The sequence below is a fragment of the Misgurnus anguillicaudatus genome, chromosome 20 (assembly GCF_027580225.2).
Source record: "Misgurnus anguillicaudatus chromosome 20, ASM2758022v2, whole genome shotgun sequence".
NCBI lineage: Eukaryota > Metazoa > Chordata > Actinopteri > Cypriniformes > Cobitidae > Misgurnus > Misgurnus anguillicaudatus.
This window is the reverse complement of record NC_073356.2, coordinates 18,017,225-18,040,509: the sequence shown is the minus strand read 5'-3', so window position 1 is coordinate 18,040,509 and position 23,285 is coordinate 18,017,225. Positions and strand designations below refer to the sequence as shown.

Sequence of the window (23,285 nt, the reverse complement as noted above, 5' to 3'; positions counted from 1 at the left end):
GCCTTATTTTCCCCGTGGTGACGTATATCCGAATGAAACGGCTTTTGAGATGAAATAAGGCAGGGCTGGATTTGAATTTGTCCATCGAGATCTGATTGGATCGTTTGAAGTTGGGTCGTGTTGCTAATTGCTAATCGCTGCGATCCTCTCCCGGACCCCGCCCACCTGCCATACTTTTGACCGGAAGTGAAGAGAGATCGTTTTGAGGAGGGGAGGAGATTTACATTTTTGATTAAAGATTATGAGCACACACGAATTTTTAAAAAACAATGAAGCTCACAGATAAGTCATTTGTTAATAATCCCACAATATTAAAAAAATAATATATATAGTTTTTCATTTCAATTTCATTGCGACTTTAATGATAAACAGTGCAGGTCTATAGATTATAAATGTGACTGGTGTTATAATGTTTATAATTTCTATTATAGAAATAGCGGTTCCGATCGACTCTGGTTTTACACACACTATTAATCAGACTTCGGACCCGAAGTAATTAAACTAGGACCGACCCGGACATGACTGACCGTTTAAAATATAAAACGGAACCATACGGGTCCCGGGTCCTCTGTGAAGAAGACCTCTAAAAAACTCTCCTCAAGTTTAGAAACATGGAAGGATACAATGTGACACAGAGCTTGCTTCGTGTCGCACCCAATTCATTGAGAAACAGAGAGCACGTGAACGCACACCGAACTTATCAGGAGAGACACAACGTGCCAGCAGACGGGGAGTTAATGCGCTATTTGCAAGGGAAGGCAACTGATATCAGTGATGACCCGATGGCTTGGTGGCGGAACAATGAGGCAAGATCTTGTTCGTTTCTCAATCCGAAGGCTGTAGCTTCATCAAGACTGTCTTATTTCATAAAATTAATAATTATATTAGCTGGGTTTTAACAAGCAGGGTCACATATTGATAAAAGTTGACTATTATTCTTTGTTAATCATACATTGTTGTAATATGCTTATGACTTGCAAATGTCTGAAAATAATAAACCAGTCTTGATTACATACAGCCTGCATATGCGACCTCCAGAGGCTGCAGCCTTCGGATTGAGAAACGGGCGTTCTCTCTTGGTCACTCAAAGTTGCGAAAAAGTATCAATCTGTGCTACCAGTACACCATCAGAACGCGTTTTCAGCACGGCTGGACACATTATAACCCCAAAAAGGTTTCTCACTTGTTGTTTCATGAGTGGAAGTGCTACACTAAACACATATATGCGCCGATCCCCTGTGTGCTCCGGGGCTCGGCTCGAGGAGCCACCGAAATTGCCAAGCACATACGCACAGTTGCTTTACATTTGCTTCACATGTTGGGTCTAAAACCACATGGAAAACGTGACTGCGCCGCTTTCCTCTTCATCAAAGCGATCAATTTGAGACTGGCTTTACATTTGAGTGTATTTTCATTACAAACAACAAATTTAAGAACCAGAAAGATTACTAGTCAATTGAAAAGATTTATCAGCTGATGCCACTAAAAAAGGCCAAATATCGGGCAAATTATCGCCCACCGCAATATATCACTATTATCACTTCACTACTAATATGAACTGCATAGCTGTACTTTTTGAAAGGTTTCAGCCCTAGTGACAGCTGGGGTACATCATTTGACACTTTTTTTCCTGACAACTTTGAGCCAGCATTACAAACATGACAATAAGCATTGTGTTCACCACAGTCTGATCACTACCTGACAGACATCTGCTCACTCTACATGGCTTTGATAGAAACTGCATGATGTGGCTTGTCAGAAGACAAGCAATTCTTATGTCTCGGTTAAATGACATTAACTTTGTGCCTCCCTTATTTGAGTCACGTTGTAAGATTTACAGTCACAATGGTGTAAACTACAGCTTGACAGGAAGTGGGCAAGTTTGTGGCAGCATTTACAAAAGTCTCCGCCCCCTTAGCGGAGTTTCCACCAAGCCACTTCTTGTCTTCCCTCTTGATGTTTAGCAGACCAAACGTTGTGGTTGATGATGAGCAGGGCCAGACGGAATCTGCATAAATTGGTGGAATGATTTTAAAAGTTTTAAAACGATCTGATTTATTGGGGGGTATTACAAAACGTATTTATTTACTTTTATTTAAGGGATACAATATAAATCGAGTTAGTCTCTGAATATACAAAAACACATCTGAATTAACTTGAACCATTGTGAACCAACAGGTATTGTGCATTTGAAGACCATAGTATTATATTTTGTATGACATTTTATATATTATTGTTTATAGTATTCGTCTTGCAAACGGATTTGAAATGATCAAGTGCAGCTGTCTGTCTCATCATTTAGTCAACACAGACAAGTAAGGTTTCTTTAACTTCTTAGCAATACGTTTTATTTATCTCACATTTCAGGTGGTTTGTGTTCTCTATCTTTAAAAACCATCACATAGGCCAGTGCTGCTCACAAACACACACAGGTGTGCGGTATTTGTGCTTGTCAGTGATGCGCGGTAAAATCTGTGGAAATCTCCGGGCACGGATTTTGTACGCCTGGCCTGGTGATGAGACATCTAATATGAAAAAATACTGTATACATTTGGACATTTATTCATTTTACTTTGTTTTTGAAGTATAAGTCTTTTGATTTTATATTTTATCTAATTATTTGACTAAAGGTAAAAGGAACAGGTGCGTATAAATATATAGCCTACCTTATTAAGTTTAGTCCCATCTAAAATGGCTCCCTGCTTTGAGGAACACGGTGACCATGGCAAAGTACAGCAGAAGAATGATGATGGCTTTTGGCTCTCTCTTATTGGCTTTTTTGTAGAGTGAGATTAGCACTACCTTGAGCCCCTGGGTTTGGAAGCAAACACACACACACACACACACACACACACAATATATAAATTTAAATGCATTTTCAGTGCACATGCTCTAAGAATTAAAAGCTTTTGTCTGGAGCAGGAGCTGACTTAAACAAATGATCGCATGTCCCTCATTAAAAAGCTTTGATGGTCTGTAATTTCATAGCAGACAAATAATAATATACTGACCCTTAAACATATGAGGAGGTCAAATACAAAAGCTGCTAAACACCATCTCCATCAAAACTAAGACAATGATATTAACCGAATGCTCTCGACATGCATTATACGTTCATCAAATACTTTAGCTTCAAATCCACTTAATCCTGGCCTAAGGCCATTCAGAAAAACTGGTTTGTTGGCAGAATCAATTAAGAGTCTGATAAAAAAAACATGTCAGACGCACTTGAGATGTAAAACACACATTACAATTATCTGGTACTCGACAGGTGTCTGATAAAAATCATGTAAAAAATCTCTTGGGAAATTCCTTAAAGTTTAGTCAGCGCATCACTGTGCTGCAAACTAAACAGCGCCACCACAGTTACAAGAACAATCGTTGCACTCTCTGGATTGTAATTTGTAGTAACTCAATGCAGGAAAACCCAGATTTTTATCAGACAAGTCCAGTATCAGATAATTGTAATGTCTGTTTTAAACCTCACATGCATGCGTTGTGTAAGCAGAGCGTTTGCAGTACATGGACTGAGCATATGGCAGATTTTGGATTTACAATGACTGTTTAGTTACTTATGTGGAAACTGCTTTTATATACAGAAAAACTTTATTTCTTTATCAGGCATGTCCTTTGAAAGCAAGCATAAATTTACATCGGAATTCAGAAACACCTTCAATAATGTGTAAGTGGTTGACTATTTTTCTTCTATTAAAGGACTAGGTCAGTTATCAGTCTTAACTTTTGCAGTGTTCTTTGGAAGGCTAGCCGTATGTTTTGGACATCATTTATCAGGCTTTACTCAGTTGTCAAGCATGTGAATGATAAAGGAAATTTCTACGTAAAGGGAGTTACTAGAGGCTGACTGAACGTCACAGCTGACATATCATTTGGTACAGGAAGACAAAGCTTTTATCCATGGTGAATAAATGACTATTGGGGCCCTATTATTTTCACGATGCGGAAAACACGGACGAAATCGTGGAATCCAAGGATACAAATGGAATTTACTGTACAACGTGGAATGAATTTGCAGAGAATTTGGCAAATTTTGGATTCAGTAATGTTTAAAATCCATTCTAATTTATTTTCAAATGCAGTTTTTACGACAGCTATTTCATGTACTATGGCTTTTGATCAGTAAGTCCTTATCAATCTGAAACTACTGTTAGTTTGAGTCGTTTATAACATGTATTTGAAAAAGCTCACTCGTCAAACATAATTATTATAAATATTCTTTATTATCATGAAAATACCTGAAAAGGTTTGAAGATCAGCAATATAAATATCCTTAAGCTATTTACTGGGGCTGCGTTTGTGTGTGGTTCTTCATCTGAAGTGCATATTGAGTTTCTGCACGAGATCGCCCCCTAGCTTTTGGATGTAGCGACATTTCACCGTATTTCATTGAGATGCATAGCAAGCATCATCGGACGATCGATCGGAGCATCCCTAGTTAAATCTTAGATTGTTGTCGACAATTAAACAGAAAAATGTAAACAGAAAAACACGGATTTTGAGAATAAATTAAACGGAATTTGGAAAATATAAAACTGATTTCATAGTGCCCTACTGTATAAAGCAGAGATCTTTCCCAAGTGCTCTGCTGTGAGACTGTTAAGGAATGTAGACAGACCGGCCTCAAGAATGTATGTGGTATTCGGTGTATACCTCAGGTGTATTTATAGGCAACTGAGTATGCTTTTCACAGATTTTTATTTCAGCCCCTAATGAGATAAAGTGTGCCACAGTCCAAATCGGTAGCGCTTTTTAAATCCGTAAATAACTACTTCAACCCAAAGACCTTGTGGTCCATAGGTTGTTTTGTGTTCTTTGTTGTCTGTTAAATTTCTACATGGTGTGGTGAAGATATGTTTATTATGCATAAAGATCTCTTTTCCTCTTAGCAGCCAGAAATGAACACCTGGTAAGATGGAGCATGTAACATATCACAGTGTCATCTAGGGCTGTGTATCGCCAACAATTTCCCGATACGATACGTATCCCGATACAAGGGCCCCGATACGATGCGCATCACGATACAAGACTATTTTGAATAACATTTTTGTTTAGAATTTAGTAACATCATTATTATTACTATTATCATCTGATTATTGTACATTGAATAAGCAGTGTTGTAACAGTTGTGTTTTTGACATTCATTTATTAGCTTCTGGGGTAACTCATAGAAATACTTAAAATCTCAGAGTTAGTACTTAACTTATGTTTTTTAAAAAGCAGTTTTACAAAGATGGTGCCTTACTCTAGGCATTATATTTGTCTCTCATTATTCTATATCTATGAATATATTTATAAACATGCAGTCAGACTTAATACTATTTAGTAGAAATCAGACTATTAATGTGACAGTTATAGTTTGAAGTAGCTCTGTATCTCTTCTCCAGACATTCACTTTTCACATGCAAATCTTTGTTGTGTTTCTTCTCAAATGCAATAGTACAGTTTTATAAGAGAGTGGCTAATAAAGCCCTTTGCAGTAGTATAGGCTAAGATATCTGTGCTTTCATACTGAATACGCGCGCATGAGAGAGAGAGAGAGCGCGAGTACGCGGCGCGCTATGCAGACACATGCGCCAGCGAGACAAACATGCAAAGTGAAAGTATACCCCGCTACCTTTAACTCTATTCAGCCTACTCCGCGGGACACATGCATCCTTTCCATGTGGATCACGGATCAACAGCGATTCGTCACGTTACTTTTAAAAGTGCATCCGAATCGATACTGAAGGTCCTGTATCGATGCGCACATCGTCAGGCGTCCATGACGATGTATCGTCGTATCGATATTTTGAACACAGCACTAGTGTCATCCTGTCTTAAAGCCATACAATCGTTTCCTCTTCTTTTCTAAGAATGGCGCTGGTAGCCTTTCTAGTATTTATTAATCTCAAGATTTCACACTCTTGGCTGTCTGTGCTAGAGCAAGCAAGAGGAACAAAGTTCATCATTTTTATTATGATATACTGTATGGTAATTTTTGTTAAATGTGTAATGTGATTTTACCTAGGGTGTATAATCATGGGTGCATAATTTGATTGCGATCTTATCGATGTAGGTTAATCTTTCAACCTAACACGTTGGACATATATAATCAAAGCTCAAAACTATTTCATTTCTGCCAGTAAAACAACATGAATCTCTTATGAATTGCAGCTTAATGCCAGTGATATTGTCACACCTGCCCAGCCAAGCCTTATTTTACTGATCTCATGAGTGTCGATAGATTCACCTTTTATCTGTAGTGTACTGAAATGCAAAAAACAAAGCATAGTTTGTTTTTTACGGGTATGTGAGCTAGGGCTGGGCGATTAATCGAAAAATAACCGAAACCGAAATTCAGAACCTCTAACCGACATTATTTTATCATGTCGGTTATTTCGGTTTTTAATCCTGTTAATACTTTACCTTTAAAAACAAACTGCTGCGTGTGATGTTGCGTAACTCCGCCCCGTCCTGTCAGTGGCACAGCGAAACATGGAGGAGAACTCAAACACTGTTTAACTGAGCAGCAGGATCATCTAGTGCCCAAAAGAAGCACAGTACTTTTTTTTAAGAAGTACTCGCGAATGTGCAGGCACCTGTGACAAAAATACGGAATGCGCGATCGGATTTTTACCGCAGACGCGTTCAGTTTAATCTACCGATGGGTCTCTAAGCAGCCTGGGTAATGTCATTACATCTCACTCACTCAAAATCGCGAAAAGACGCGCCCGCGTGAGTTTAATTAGACACTTCAGAGATGACGGAGAGAGAGAACGGGAGAACTTCTAGTCTACATTAACACCAAAAGCATTACAGATGAGAATAAATGGCTTAGACATCAGTGCCCAGTTAAGAAAAAATGGATTGAATACAAGAAACGTGTAAAGGATACAGTCCAAGTATGTATTTTTCCCTACTCATCTCATTACAATATGCTATCTGGATACAACTTATTATGTATGTATCTTATGTCTATAATTAGTCATGGGGGTTGTATGATTCTTTGGTTCATAACTTCCCATTCTGAAAGTTTCATCAATTGTACATAATGACATGCAACATCTGCATAGAGTTAAGTCTATTTAATATTTTTCAGTAATGCAGTTATTTTGGGAAAAATGTGAATAATTGCATTGCAGGCTGATTTAAGGTGTGCCCTAAACTTTCCAACCTTGTCAGGGAACTATGAGGCAAAAAAATAATCGTTTATTAATCGTAACCGATGTCAAATGTTAGATTAACCGAGGTTTTGATTTTAGGTCAAATCGCCCAGCCCTAATGTGAGCATACATGCAGAGTCGAACGCATAGCCTTGCAAAGCATAGTTTGACTCATGCGCATACACATACATTCAACGTATGCGCTTTGCGACAAACTGCAAAACCTTTACTGGCCTACATACTACATGCTCATGTACAGTACAGTACACTCTTACTATTCTGATGATGAATTTACGCCACGCGCACTGTACGCTGACTAGGGATCGACCGATATGGATATTTTTAGTGGCGATAACGATTTTTGTTTCATCAGCCTTAGCTGATGACCGATACAGGCTGCCAATTTTCTTGAGCCGATATTTGGAGCCAATACTGCTTTTGCTCACTCAATTTACATCATAAAATGACACGATGCCAAATGTTACAAATCTCAATTTAAAAAAGTAACATTTGTTGAACTTAAAAAAACTATATTTAACAAATAGTAAAAACAGGTGAGGATGCCATGGAACCATGAACTGCACTCTCCACAATGACGAGGAACTATCAGCAAAGGATATTGATTTCTAGCACTTTACTACTACAAAAATAGATATATAGAGATGAGAAATAAAACCCGCTTTGTGCAGCTATGATCAGCTGTTAGGCCGAGCTTTTGATGTTGTCATGGAAAGGTTGGTTGTTTTTAGTCACATGACCTGCAATCGCTTGCGGCTTCCAGCACTCTGTGTAAATAATGCTGGAAAAATTTGGCGAACACAGCAGCCACATATACACATAAAAAATCGGCCCGATATATCGTCCGGACGATATTTCGGTCTATCACTAACGCTGACCCCCGCGTATCCGTAAAAAACAAACTATAATTCAGGCTTCTGTGCTTAATTTTTAATTCAAGTGGTTTTTAATGCAAAAGCAGTAGTTTCTTGATATGATAATTGGTAAAGGAATGTTTACCTCTTTTCACAGGTGTGCTTTTTGTATTGGCCCAACTTAATCTAACTTGTTTTTTATCATACAGTACAGTCCATACCATTTGAAGTAAAGCATCTTGGCAGCTGTTTTGTCATCTTATGATATGATGGCTTGTGGCATGGCCTTTGAAAACCTGTGTGACCGTGCATATGAACCTTTTAAGAGGTGGAGTACAGTTGGCTGACTTTGGTATTTACTTACTGGCCCTGGATCTTTCATCCTGCTCAGATCCCACAACCCCAGTTGGACTTTAACTTTTGCAACACATCCTCTCTTATCATACACGTGTTTTTTTGTCTCACAGGCAGTGCAGCATAACCTGTAACTGTAGTACATGGTCAAGGCAACATGTCAGGCAGATCTAAGCTTATGCATCTTCACATATTGCTTCCTTATGCACTTCTTGATTTCTTCAACAAAGTTTGTAGCGAGAAGAGTGTTTGTAACAATAGTTACAGGGTGGCGTGTTTAAGGCTGCAGAAGTTCAAGCAAGACTAAGTCATGTCTGCATATGCACACTGTGGTTAAAAAATTGGCACTTGTGAGTAAAACATTCACACAGTTTCACGGATGATCAGCATGCATGTGCTTCCGATAATGTTGAGCTGGGCTAAATTTTTGTTACTTTCATGCATACTTTCTGAGCACCTGGGGTGGGAACAGTATGTGTCAGAGATAAGGGTTTTTTTTGTGAATTGTTAATGCATGGCTGGATGTTTGCTCTTAGCAGGGTGGAGTACATTTGTGCGTGGTAATTATGTTAAAGTTGTGTTAAGATCCTACAGCTGAAACTTACACTGTTTAAGAGAAAGACACTGTAGTCTGGTGTGTGTGTGTATGTGTGGTAACTTACAGTAAGTACAGAGTGTGAGCTGATAGAGTTGTTATCTCTCGTTCTGCATGACTATCTCCGTCCATCATCCCAAGGCCTTTTAGAGTCATTCCCCAACAGCTGTGAAGGAGAGAGGGAGACCTTGCAGCTGACTTTCATACTGTTTAAGTTTTGGGACAGTAGCTCAGATTTGAGAGCAAAAGTCAAAGCCACCTACTCAGTGGTTCATAAGTATGATATGGATGGGATAGATTTTCTGCATGACATTTGAGTTCAAATTAGTTAGACAGGAAGTCTGTGATTTCATGTACTGGTTTGGACAGGATTGAGTTCTGTTTAGTTTTTACCGAAATTGGAGTGACTTTTGTCTGGATGTGGTTGTAAGGTCACGTGTTATGTATGCATGTTACAAACCCCTTGTAAACTAAACTTTTGTGTTTAATTATAATTGTATAATATTAGGGAATGGAAAAGGATGATATGATACATTTCTGTAAAGTGAGTCAATAATTTGCGTCTAGATCTGTATGCATGTTCTTTGCATGCTCCACATGCAGACACAGGCCCTTTGGCCCATATCTACTGTGGGTTACTGATTGGATTTATTCTGTTGAATGAAGACACAACTCCAGTGTCTCAACAGGATTTGTTGCTTAAATCAGAGGGATTTGAGAGGGATCCGTGCTTTGCTTTTGGCATATTAGCCATCCAAAAGCCCAGTATTTTGTTATACTAGATAAGGAGCATTTGGAAATTGGCAGGGTAAAGGGCGGAGTATGGGGCATGGCACACCAAAGCTTTTTACGCGGCTGAAAATGCCTGGAGGACGGGGAATGCCAGCTGTTTTTTCAGTTAAGTGCCAGCTCTCTTCAGTTGAGCGCTTTGGTAGCTGTGATACTTGAGCTGTGAGCCGGTTAGTTGTTGTGATACTTGTCCCGCCCCTCCTCCACTGTGATTGGACGTAGGGCTGTGACGATAACCGCGTCACCGCATCACCGCAGTAATTAGATGACTACCGCGGTGCTGAGGTCATCGTCGTCATCACCGCACTTTTTTATATTTTCATTATTTATTTATTTTGCTGATGAAAGTTACAGAAGTCATATTCTGTATGATATGAACTATACACAAAAGTCATTGTTAATCATAATTTACTGTCTTCCATCCTGTGTTCAGGGCTTCTAGAGAAAAAAACAGCTTTCCACGCAGGGGGGGGGGGGGCGGATTAAACATATATAGGGGTTTATTATGTGCGCGTGTCAGAAAATTATTTAATTACTAAGGTTCAGTACTTGGTGTCTACCGAAAATTTTCAATTAAATGCACACAAATAGCCTACTGTCACGGGTGCAATCTTCTTAAACATGAAGCCATTTCTTTAAGCGCGTCATGCCCAGGTCCTCTGATATTTATTGCATGCCATGGAACCGTACCAACTCACTCACTGCGCGAATAACTAAATCTCAAGTGCATCTCACAGCCACGCGCATTACATTATTCAGGTGCAAGAAGGTGTCCGGGCAGAATGAAATGCGCGTTGGTAATGATAAGAATAGCATAATTATTTAAAACTATAATGGGCAAACATGCCAACTATCGTTATGAAGGCTATAGCGCAATCGGCTGTAGACATGTCTGACTATGGTAGCGAGGAAATGCTACTATCTAAAATCAAATCTTTTGATGATTAACTATCATGTGGCATTTGTCGGACTTGGGAGCACCAAACATACCTTTAGTAAAGCATAAAACTTCCGCCCAGCAACGACAGTTGGAAATCTCCAAGACTTTTGCGAGATGAGCGAAGTACCAAAGGGACAGCACAGCAGTCATGCAGGTGAGCGCTAACATACTGACAGCGTGACTCGCTAATGGTTTAACTAATTTCTCCAGCTAAGGATCAAAAAACTCTTATTACGTTCTTGATTTTGTAAATGGACAACAGAAAATGAAAGCATTGATTGGAGTGTCCATAAGTCTTGCGCCGTTATTTATGGCATGATGCAATAGGCTATTTCGTTTTGTATCTGCTTTGAAAAATTCTAATGAAACATATTAACTATAGTAACATGAAAAAGTATTTATTTTCGATGTCTTTTGGGTTTAATATGAATTATGGAACAGTTTTTGTCATTGTTTGTAATCCATTTTATTCTACAATAAATGATTCAACTTCAATCAGTTGCGTTTGGAGGAGTGCGTTATATGCACGGAGTGTTACCCGACAAACACTCTAAAAATGTCTAAAGAAATTGGAATCAAGGTTTTGCTTACCAGAAACAATGTTAAGCTCGGAATGTTTTTTCTAGTTTTTTTCAGGTTGCTATTTTATGATATGTATTGTACAAAATGGGTTATAAACAATGACAAAAAATTATATAATTCCTATTACGTTCAAAACATGTATATAAAAAGCTATGGAAATACATATTATTTCATGTTTTTAATAATAAATAAGAATACTGTTCCCCGATGCTTTGCCGGGGGGTGCGGGGGGGGGTCTGGTTTGGGGTCGCTTGGGCTTTGGGGGGTTAGTGTTGTGCGGTTAACCGCATAACCGCGTGATTTTTTGATGCTTCACCGCGGTGAGAAAAAAATCCTAACCGTCACAGCCCTAATTGGACGGCGTGTGAGAACTGACATTGATAAGGGGAGCTGTTACCCCAAAGTTGAATCTCTTTCAACTCTCGACGCTTAGGGGGCGTGTACACCAAAGCTTTTAAGCCCGCAGCCGGCGCATGTTTTCAATTGTTTCCAATGGAAGCTCGTGTTTTTCAAATAAGCCAGCAGCTAGAGGTTTTCTTCCGCGCTGAAAACCGCTGCTTGGCGATTTTTCCGTGCTCAGTGCTGAACGGCAAGAGTTAAAAAATATTCACCTTTGGGTGAAAAGCTCTGCTCGTCAATGTCAGTTCTCACACGGCTGTCCAATCACAGTGGAGGAGGGGCGGGGCATTACCACAGCTACAAAAGCGCTCAGCTGAAGGAAGCTGGCACTCAGCTGAAAAAACAGCTGGCATTCGGCGTTGTCCAGGTGTTTTCAGCCGCGTTTAAAAGTTTTGGTATGCATAACCCCTTAGGGGGCGTGACACCAAAGCTTCTACGCCCGCGGCCGGTGCATGTTTTCAATCGATTCCAATGGAAACTCTGCATTTTTAAATAAACAAGCAGCTAGCGGGTTTTTTTCGCGCTGAGGGTCGAGATTTGAAAGAGATTCACCTTTGGGTGAAAAGCTCTGCTCGTCAATGTCAGTTCTTACACGACAATCCAATCACAATGGAGAAGGGGCGGGACATTACCACAGCAACCAACCGGCTCACAGCTCAAGTATCAGAGCTACCAAAGCGCTCGGCGGAAAAACAGCTGGCATTCGGCGTCCTTAAGGCGTTAACAGCTGCGTTTTAAAGTTTTGGTTTGCGCAACCCCTTAAGGGCTCGTTATAGTTGTGCGTAGGTCCTACGGCGTAGCAGCGACGGCGTAGGTTCCGCGACGGTTTTCATTTATACTTTTGCGTCGTCGTCCGCGTCGACGTGCAAACACGCGCAGCCGCTGGTAGGCAGTATCCACGCGTGTAACCACAGTAGCAGCAGCAGAAGTCACAGAAGAAGAAGCTAAGCAAGTTAACCCACAAACGAGGAAGAAACAGCAACTTGTTGTGTATAATTTGAGAAGACCAGCAATGATGGAAGTAAATAAACAGCGACTTTTGATGCAGTTTGAGTTAAATCACTCCTCAACTTGGCTCATCTTTGTTTTCACCGTCACAAACGGAAATACCTATGACGCAGTTTCTTTTACCTGACGGGAGGGGTTCTGGTGGACCAATCACAGTGCTTGCGGTCCGCGTAGATCTGACGCGCTGTTAAAAATTTTGTGAGGTGTGCGTCAGGCTACGCAGAGCTACGCACAGGCTACGGAAAACACCACGTTTCCATTGGAAACAATTGAAAATATGCGCCATCCGTGGCCGTAAAGCTTTGGTGTGCATGCCCCCTATGAGCTGTTTTTATGTGTATGCGAACGTACGTGCACGGTCGAACACACAGCCTTGCAAAAAATATAGTTTATTTGATTCGTACGTGTACAGAGATGTTCGACGCATGTGCATAGCGACAAAATGCAATGCATCTCCTGGGCTACATCCTACATGCGCAACACAGGCGCGCAATGTACACAGGGTTTCAATAATCCAGCGGGACGCGCCCTTGTAATGACAAAAATTGCGTCATGCGCACTGTACGCGGACCCCTGCGTACACATAAAAAATTTGACTATACTTTGGCCTTAAGCATGTTTGCGCATACTGATATGCTATATGGATGGTTTGTGCTGTTTATCTAACTCCATATAAAAAGCCACAAGTAGTTAGCATATTTACCCATACACTCATTAGGCAGCCCATCATCACCATATTGTTTATAATAACAACACTTCACGTGTTACCCAGAACAGCTAACTAACTGCAAATGCATTTTCATGAAGTGTGAAATTCCCAGAATTCACTTAAAATAATTTATCTAAATAAATGTCAAGAGTACATCTCTGCTCTTACAGTGTGGGATGTGCTCAGTCATGCTACGTAAAAGCTGAGAGTCTGTACCAGCTTTATCACCTGTTTGGGCTGCTGTGTTCCTAGATAGCGTCCTAATTATCACTGTGTACGCCTCACTCATAGATTGTGACGAGGGCAAGCTTCTGGCCTTTCAAACTTTCCCAGCTGGAAAGGCTTTAAGAGAATGACTGCTTCAGATGGAGAAAGCTTTGAAAGGCATGGAAAAGAGCAAAAGGAGTGATCGACAGCTCGAGCTGTGTACCTATTGACCTCTTCTCTAGATAACAAGCACCAGTATTGCACAAAACAGTGGGCAACATGAAACTGTCATTTCTGAGAAGTCTTCCTTTTTCCAGTCCTCATTCTATTGTCTGTTCGTTCAAGCGCAGGGCGGCTGATGTGTGAACGTTTGTACAACCAGCAGGGGAACTAAGCAGGGTGTACATGTGACACAGCGGAGGCTTTAAACTGGCTCGCCTCCGATGTTAAAGAGAAACCAAACGTCTTGCTGGACTGTTCCAGTTCTGCCTAGTTTAAGGTGTGACCTCTGTATGCTTAAAGTGTAATTGTGAGTGGGTTTCAAATGAGTTTGGTCTAGAAGACCGAAAGCTCCTGGTACCACAGCTTTTTACTCTGTAAACCTAAAGTTGCATTGCTTTTTTAACCCATTCATTCTCTGTAGTCTTTGATCTCTTCCTCCTATCTGTTACTTAGCACACATTTCTTCTCCATCTGTTCTGGTAGTAGCAATTACAGGAGTGGCTTGCAAATACGGCTCTGTGATTTGCATGAGTTCTTGGTAAAAGTAGAGCAGGAGGAAACAGGCCCTGCGGAGAAGCTCCATTTCAGACAGCTGCATCTCTGGTTGCTGACTGCATGGAAACTAAGCAAGCTTTACATTTCACACATTTACATCTAGTATTTACACTCATCTTGGGTGAATTGATCACAAGTGGAAAATCGGAAACTACCTTCGGCTGAGCGGGTTCCCTTCTGTGTTCACAGAAGATGTATTGTTAAAACAGATGTAAATGGTTATCTGTCTTGGTTGCCCAGTGATAACCAGATCACCTAAATGAATGTTAATACCAGATGTAAGCAGGGCCATTGTCTCATTTAAAGGATTATTCCATTTTCTTCAAAGAAAAATCCAGATAATTTACTCACCACCATGTCATCCAAAATGTTGATGTCTTTCTTTGTTCAGTCGAGAAGAAATTATGTTTTTTGAGGAAAACATTGCAGGATTTTTCTAATTTTAATGGACTTTAATAGAGCCCAACATTTAATACTTAACTCAACACTTAACAGTTTTTTTCAACAGAGTTTCAAAGGACTATAAACAATCCCAAACGTCTTATCTAGCAAAGCAATTGTCATTTTTGACAATAAAAATAACAAATATACACTTTTAAAGCACAACTTATCGTCATTTAGATCCGGTCGTGATGCGCCAGCTGACCCCACGCAATACGTCATGACGTCAAGAGGTCACAGAGGACGAACGCGAAACTCCGCACCAGTGTTTACAAGCGTCTTGAAAGAGGACCGTTCCTACATTAATTAGTATCAGTTGACATACAACAATGTCTTTGTGGCAGTTTATTGTTTAAAATGGTCCGCAAATGTGCGTTTTATATATGTTACACGTGACCTCCCTTCGTCACTACGCATTTGCGTTAGGTCGCGCTGGACCGGACCTAGCCGAAAAGTTGTGGTTTGAAGGTACGTATTTTTTGTTTTTCTTGTCAAAAACGACAATCGCTTCGCTAGACAAGACCCTTATGCCTCGTTTGGGATTGTTTATAGTCCTTTGAAAAAAACTGTTATGTGTTGAGTTAAGTATTGGATGTTGGGCTCTATTAAAGTCCATTAAAATTAAAAAAATCCTGCAATGTTTTCCTCAAAAAACATAATTTCTTCTCGACTGAACAAAGAAAGACATCAACATTTTGGATGACATGGTGGTGAGTAAATTATCTGGATTTTTCTTTTAAGAAAATGGACTAATCCTTTAAAACAAGCCAATGCAGGATGCAATTACATGTACAATTACTATACATGTACAAAACATTGTTTGGCTTGTTTACAAACAACACAAGCATAATATTAATGCGCATTAACTTTAAAGGTGCTAAACCCAGCTTACTTTGAAAGGTGCATTGTGTAACATTTAGGAGAGGAGGATCTCTTGACAGAAATTCAAACTAATATACCGTATTTTTCGGACTATAAGTCGCTCCGGAGTCACATCAGTCAGAAATGCGTTTTGAAGAGGAAAAAATAAGTCGCAATAAACTATACATTCCGTTTATTTCAGTTTAGTTACAAATATAAGCCCAGGAACAGACATTTAATCTGGAAAAGGCAAGTTATTCAGCTAAACAATAGCACAGAACAGCAGTTCGGATAGGTGTCTGTACATGTTAACGCAACATTACCATTTATTCACCAAACACAATAGCCATATAGAACATACCTGGGAGGCTGAATAGGCTAAATTAACACGACAAGCCAAATAAAGTTCAACAAGCTCCCGAAATCATTCCACATCACTGAATCCATTGAATTACATAAATACAGGAGCAGCATAGAGCGGACCCTCGTGGCTGTAGACGGTAATTATTTCTCTTTGTTCATATTAATTAATTTTGACGTATAAGTCGCATCTGACTAGAAGTTGAACTATGAAAAAAGTGTGACTTGAAGTCTGGAAAATGCGGTACATAACTATTTTATCAGTGGTGTATAGATGGCAAGTCGCCATTTCGCGCCCCCAATGTTTCCACAGTAGCCCTAAATGGACAAACTGCTCTACGGAGCGAGTTTTGTCACTACATTGTCTCAGACTATGACATGTTTGTCCTCTGAGCTGTTGACTGAGCCATTGTTGCAATTTACAGTCTCGCCACTAAAAATTTACACACTCCTTTAATGAAAGCAGATGGACTCGCCCATAGACCATCCCCTTAATCAGGACAGAAGCATTCAAAAGTGGACAAAAGAGAGAGATTAAAAACACCAGATGTGAACGGGAATGTGTCCCTCCCGTCCACTTGTGATCTGATTGACCAAAACATCTTAATACCAGGTGTAACAAAGGGCCTGAGAGTGCACTTGGCATTCATCCCTGAATGTTGACATGCTTGTGTTCCTGGCCCAGAAATCTTTAAAATGCATCAATATTCAGTGCATCTTTTCAGGCCTATTCACAATGCTTTTTGCTATACCTGTACGTCTCTGGTATTTCTTTCGGGAGCTCAGTATCCTTTCTCAACCATCATTTCACCACCTGGCCCCTAGAGAAGCTTTTTAAAAGGTCTTTTTGGTGTACTAGTCCTTTGATAAGGTAATCACATTCCTAGTCTTTTTTTTCTTGTGAAGGGGCCACTTCTCATTTTGTTGCTATCTATTCAGCTGAATCTGTTGGATCTGGAGTTCGAGACTGCTTCTTTCCTTTAGAGAATTGCAGCTTGTTGACAGTCCAAGTCTTCTGATGTTTCCTTTTTGTCTGTTTAAACACGTCCAGTATCGCATTGTGAAAGCTTGCATTGTGTGTCCTGTTTTTTTCCGCTTAATGTGGTTATTCAGTTTGTTATAGTGCAGAGAGCCAAGATGACTTGGTTACTTTGATAAGTGTCCTTTTAATAATCTGTGCATGGAAGATGGAGGTGGTTTGCTAAGGAGAGAAGCGTGGGACTGTGAAAGAGTTGAGATTGTTTGAAGCTCTGCCTTGCTCTAATCCTTGTGACTGCCTTTGAGTTTTCAGAAAGTCAGGAACAAACCTTCCTTGTATTGTCTTTTAATGTCTGCTTCAGTCTTATTAGCCTTTCGCTGCATTTTTCCCGTGCATTTAAAGGGGACATATTATAAAATCTGTTTTTTTCCATGTTTAAGTGCTATTATTGGGTCCCCAGTGCTTCTATCAACCTAAAAAACGTGATAAAGATCAACCCAGTAACTTAATTTTGGTAAACCATTTTCTGCAACGTGTTAAAAAATAGGTCATTAAAATTTGGCTCTCATTGTGATGTCAGAAGGGGATCTAATTATAATAATTCCGTCCCTTAATCTGCACTATTCTACCACGGCACTGCCATTTATTGCACATATCAGTAACTAAACTGCAAATTATTGCTCACACCTATCAATTGGCAATTTTAACATGCTAAAATAAATTATCTATATGGTATTTTAAGCTAAAACTTCAAATACGCACTCTGGGGACACCAAAGATTTATTTTACATCTGCATGACACAGAACATTGTCACCTCAGGGTGTAGGAGTCTTGATGTCCTAGACCTGTTGTGATCACATGCCTGTTTCAAATTGCTTTTCTCAATGGGGCGAGTCACGCTGTCTGGTTCACACAACAGCAGGCGTGAATCACCCATCAAAGCTGAACGGAGTAGCATCCTAAGTGTGATGTTTGCAGGGATTTAGAGGACATCTTTGAATTGAAATGCACTGAAAACACTGTGTCCTGTTCTCACCGTATCTTCTTTTTTCTTTTCAGTGTTTCCGTGTTGATTCGGACCGCACATATATGGCGTTTGTGACCGTATGCGGAGAGTTCTGCCAGGCTCAGCACCTCACCTTCGTGGACAAGTGAATTTGTAGCCACCTTCGGGACTACGCTACCCAGAAGCCCCCTTGACAGCCACCACACTGGGTCTCGTCTGTCTCACTTATACCCTCTTGGGATCACGCGTAGTCATCTGCCTCGCCTCACTTCCTCCCTAAAGTATTTTCTCCCTGTCGCCAATCAGAAACTCTCCTCCTGAATGGGGTAATCTCAATTGTGTCTATTGGATGACTGAAGGATAGTCTCCCATTTTCCTTGTTTTTCCTTTCAAGATTCTCATCGCTTTTTTTGTACATCCCTTGAACATTGTGGACTAGTTCAGTCTCCTTTTTGTTAGTTCTTCCAGTAGTGTAGTGTCCTCCCTTCATTGCACCCAGTTTTTGTCTATTTATTTTTTCATACTGCTGACATCTGAGCCAAAGATTCTTTTAAAAAGAAAAACAAAGGAACAGGAATCATAAGTACTTCATTATAATTGTTTTAAAGACGTCTTGCCAAAATGAACCGACCTGCCGCTGTCGAGATTTCTTACGAATGCATGAGGTTTCTCATCACGCACAACCCCACCAATTCCACTCTCAACAAGTTCACTGAGGTAAGATTATTCAGTCTTATGTTGTTTTACCTTGTCAGTTAGGAAAATCCAAACGTCTTCTCTTACACGTGTCACCTTTCCTCCTCAGGAGCTCAAGAAGTTTGGGGTAAACACAGTGGTGAGAGTATGTGAAGCCACCTATGACAAGGCACCAGTAGAGAAAGAGGGCATCCAGGTCCTGGTAAGTGTTGTGTGTGCATTTTCCTTAAACTCTCATAAAATGCTTAGATCTATTTCCATTTAAGTGTAAATATGTGACAATGCCTGTAAACACCCAGCTAAAAAAAAATTCATAAAATCACATAATGTAAAGATCATTTTGTGAAAATATAACCTTGATATCTTTAATATTGACTGAGTAAGGTGAAATCAGACTTTGATGCTCTTAGAATTTGATTTTAAGACTTAATCTGAATTTCACAGACAGGATCACATGATACTGTGTGAGAGGATGCAGAAATCTGTTTTGCCTTTATTTGTGTGATTTCTGCTCCGATGAGTGATTTGAATGAGAGGAATCCATATAAAAATCCCTCTGTGCCCTTCTGGTCATGTAGGTTGTTTTACCCACAGCCCTACTGATGTCACCTGCCAACAAAACATGGGGCTGGATGAGGGTGTGTGTAAGAGAGACACATCTCATTCCTAGAAAACTTTATTTATACTTTAGACATAAGGAACAATATGACTTCCTAACCTGACTGGAAACGCCTAGTTTGTTTATTTACCATCTCTGATCACCTGTAACTAGTACATGTTACAAGACAGCTACAGATTTAAAGGGCCGTTCACACTATAACTATAACGATAACTATATTAGCATTCACATCACCAGGCGATAACAATAAGGGTACTTTCACATCTGTAGTTCGGTTAATGTGGTCCATACTGAAGGCAAAAAATGATACATTGGAGCTTTTTGCAGTTTTGGTTCCCTTTTACACCATACTGATTGCTTTGGTCTGGACTATTTGAAGGAACCAAAATGCAGTTGGCTACATGGGTCTTTGAACGTATTTCCTAAACTGCTTTTCGATTGGTCGGAATCAACGTGCTGTAAATTCCAACAGAACCCCGGAAGTAAACAAAAGAAGAGGAAAATACAGCAGACATCACGTTGCTGTTTATATAGTATGAAGAGATGACTCCGCATTCTGATTGTTATGTACTACATAGTTTGTATACATCACTTTAGACAAACTATTCATTTTGAGAATGAAGTGCGGATGCGGCTTTAAAATAACGTTTTAATGCACTGCAAACGGCCACGTTTGTCCCCAAGCTGCCATCAGGCTTTTGTTGCTTGTGCTAACCATAGATAGCCTATGTATAATAAAGGCTAGATGTCTTGCAGCGGAGTCTCTAACGTCATCACCTGGCGGCCATCTTACCATCTACCGATTTTCAAATGGTTTGGTTTCTTACATATGTTATTAACGTGGCTGTAATTCCGGATTAGGGGTGTTAACAATTGATTGATCTTCGATTAATTGTCGTTAAGAATTAAATAGATAAAACTTAAGGATTGTCGAAAAGCAAGCACGTGTGTGCAGCGCCTGCGCAAAGCACATACAGCCGGTGAAAAAAATTAAACAAGAGCGCAGAAGTTAAACTAGCCATGATCGCAATGATGCTCAATGCCAAACACACACACGTGGGCTTTTTAACATCATGCAAGACGAGGCTGGCTGCTAATGCAACGAAATGGCATCCGCGGTGGATCTAATATTGTCCGATACAGAAAATGCAAATACGGTTAGGATACTGAAAGCAAAGTCCCTCTTCAGGGAAGCCTGCAAGATTAGCATAGCAACGCTGCTATACACAGGGAAGGAGACCAGAAGCCGTTTTTAATGAACAGATTAAAATGCAATCCTAAATTCTGGCAAGAAACTAAAACGTAACCTGTAACTGACTGTCGTTACACTCTGAGCGCCCACAACATATATCATTGATCATCATTATTGACTGGATGAGGAACTACACACTGGCCAAATTGACAGTTGCGTGCTTTCTAATGGAAGGTTGAAATCTTCAAAATATAATCTTTGCTAAAGGTAAGCCGCAGGTCTAAGCTGACGTCACAACGGGAAAAGTTCCCTTCGTGTGCCTATCAACGACTCGGAAAGCGATGTGAACAACTAGAAAAAAAAACACTTGATGATCATGAAACTTATTTTGTCATGGATGCACAGACTTTCATGCGACTGTGCCCATATGAGGCGGTGTTATACTGTGTCTATAGTCATTATATTTCATTACGAGATCAAATTGATGATTTTTATCAAAACACCAACTACATTGACTCATTTTACAATCCCACTAGCATGTTATTTAGACACAATAAAATCTTTTAATTTGTGTGAGGAAGCTGCCGTTTTTACACACACTTTTATGTCATTGGCTATATATGCCACTGCTGTAAAGGCTTATTGCACTATTACAGTTAACGATTATTTGATTGATTGATCGTTAATTTAAACAATCATTGAATATGGGAAATTGCAAAATTTACATCCCTATTCTGGATGCTTTAACATGTTTCATGAAAATTATTCATAGGTGTGCAGTGTCATAGATACATCTTTGACGTTTATAACAAACCAAACCATTTGAAAATCGGTAGAAAATTGGTCATTTAAAAGTACATGCACCATTAAAACTCAATGCTACGAGTGAGCGATCTCCCCGTGATAAGATGGCCACCAACAGACGGACGTTCGACTCAATTGGCCAGCAGTGCGGACGAGACATCTAGCCTTTATTATACATATCTATGGTGCTAACCATATACAAACATTATTTTCGTGATAATATGAATGGCCAGGGTCCGAAATTAACACCCGCCAAGCGCCAAATGCGGGTAGATTTTCCGTTTGGCGATTAAATTCAAAAGGCTACCCGCCACACTGGCGGGTGATTTTCATACCAAAATATTAATGCAATATAATGTGTTTGCCAGTAACTAATCTGGGAACGAGGTATGCTAGCCACAGAACGTCTCTACGCTCCAAGTCTCGCACTAGAGACGGTCTGTTGCTAGCTAGTACTGCAGGTAACTTGCGGTCTGCAGCTATCTGCTGCATATTAGCTATCAAAATGCATCCCCGCCCTGCACGTCGGGCTATCTTGACTTATAGGGAGGAAAAAATATATTTAAATGCTTATGCATTCTTTCACAGATTTGGATGGGTAATAATGGTGTATAAAATTTAGGCATTTGGGTATTTAAATTACGTTTGAGCGCGCGCTCGAGTTTTACTTTCACTTTTGCGATCGCGCGAAAAGACGCAATACAGGAAGCAATCCGTCATGGTTTCTCATGGATTTGTTGGGCAAATCCTCCAACTTCGTCCTGTCAGTCATTACTATCCTCACGTAAGAAAATTAAATCTCTTGCAGCAAGCTTTAAAGTGATATAGATTGTACGGGCAGTGAAGGGAGAGACTCTGTGCAGAATCGCTCTTAAAGCGACAGTAACCCCTGTTTTTCTGATCGAAAAAAGATCCAATCTCTAACTGGATGATCCAAACTGTGAGTTTTGTGACCCACTAAACCACTTTTAAATGGTGAGGATATCTGTTGTGGGGATGAGCAGGAAAAGTTGGTTTACATGGAAATCCAGTCTTTTTGTTTGTTAAAAAAACAACAGCATTAAAACAACAAGAATAGCAGATTAAACATTGTGGTTAGATGCCCTATTGGCTTTGTATTGGCAAAATTTGGCCTGTGGTAAAACTAATTGAATAAGCCTGTGCCATGCCCACAAAGTCAAGTGGCATTTTCTTATCTGTGACTTCAGTTCATATTTCAGATTCAGAATCTGATAAATAGATATTTCACTTCGGTTAGAAGAAAAATTTGTAATGATGATTGATATGTACTGAAAATTGATATGTGTTATTTGTGTTTTGATAGATGTTTTGTCTTAATATTCTACATTAAAAGTAATGTATTTTTTATTCCGGCTACCAAAAACTGAAGAGTGCCTGCACGAAGGGCTACCAGGGATTTTGAAATTTAGCGAGCCCTGCCATGAATACAGCAAATGAAATTAATGTACAAAAAAGGTTGTGTATTATTCTGGCCGGTAAAAAATATGCTTGGCTGGTGGATTTTTTCATCTACCAGTCCCCGTGGCAGGTGAGCCAAAAAGTTAATTTCGGACCCTGTGAATGGCCCTTAAAAGCCATGATCTCTGGCTAGGTCTGCACTGTATTATATGTAAAAGCTTGGGATTAATGCAACTAACTTATCTTCTCATGTTTAATTCTCATTTATGTTCTCATGTATAAGGAAATTGTAGCCCTTGTTTTTTATGTTATGTATTTCATACTTGTCCATGATCTACAGAGGGTTATTTGAAAATCAAAACGAAGGAAAGGTTTTAGAAGGGCAACAATATCCTTACTTCCTTAAAAAGAAAGTGAATGAATGATCTACATTTACAAAAAAGTGGTAAAAATGTGCCTTGTGCATGATATTTGGCAGATGTCTTCTTGTATCTATAACTCATTACTTGGAAAAG

The 23,285-nt window shown here is 39.8% G+C and overlaps 1 protein-coding gene and 1 long non-coding RNA gene across 2 annotated transcripts in view; one reads left to right on the top strand and one right to left on the bottom strand.

The window, feature by feature from the left end:
- ptp4a2b (protein tyrosine phosphatase 4A2b) overlaps positions 1-23,285 on the top strand; it is a 35,328-nt gene that overhangs the window by 7,384 nt on the left and 4,659 nt on the right. The window contains exons 2-4 of the mRNA XM_055219795.2: positions 18,094-18,366; positions 18,649-18,757; positions 18,846-18,938. Of these exons, the coding sequence (XP_055075770.1) occupies positions 18,362-18,366; positions 18,649-18,757; positions 18,846-18,938 (207 nt within the window). The 5' untranslated portion in view covers positions 18,094-18,361. The remainder of the gene's footprint in view (positions 1-18,093; positions 18,367-18,648; positions 18,758-18,845; positions 18,939-23,285) is intronic.
- Positions 1,523-9,841, bottom strand: LOC129455122 (uncharacterized). The gene is made up of 3 exons (XR_008648234.2): positions 9,049-9,841; positions 2,667-2,811; positions 1,523-2,510 (listed from the first exon to the last, which is right to left on the bottom strand). It is a non-coding gene; the product is annotated as an uncharacterized lncRNA (long non-coding RNA).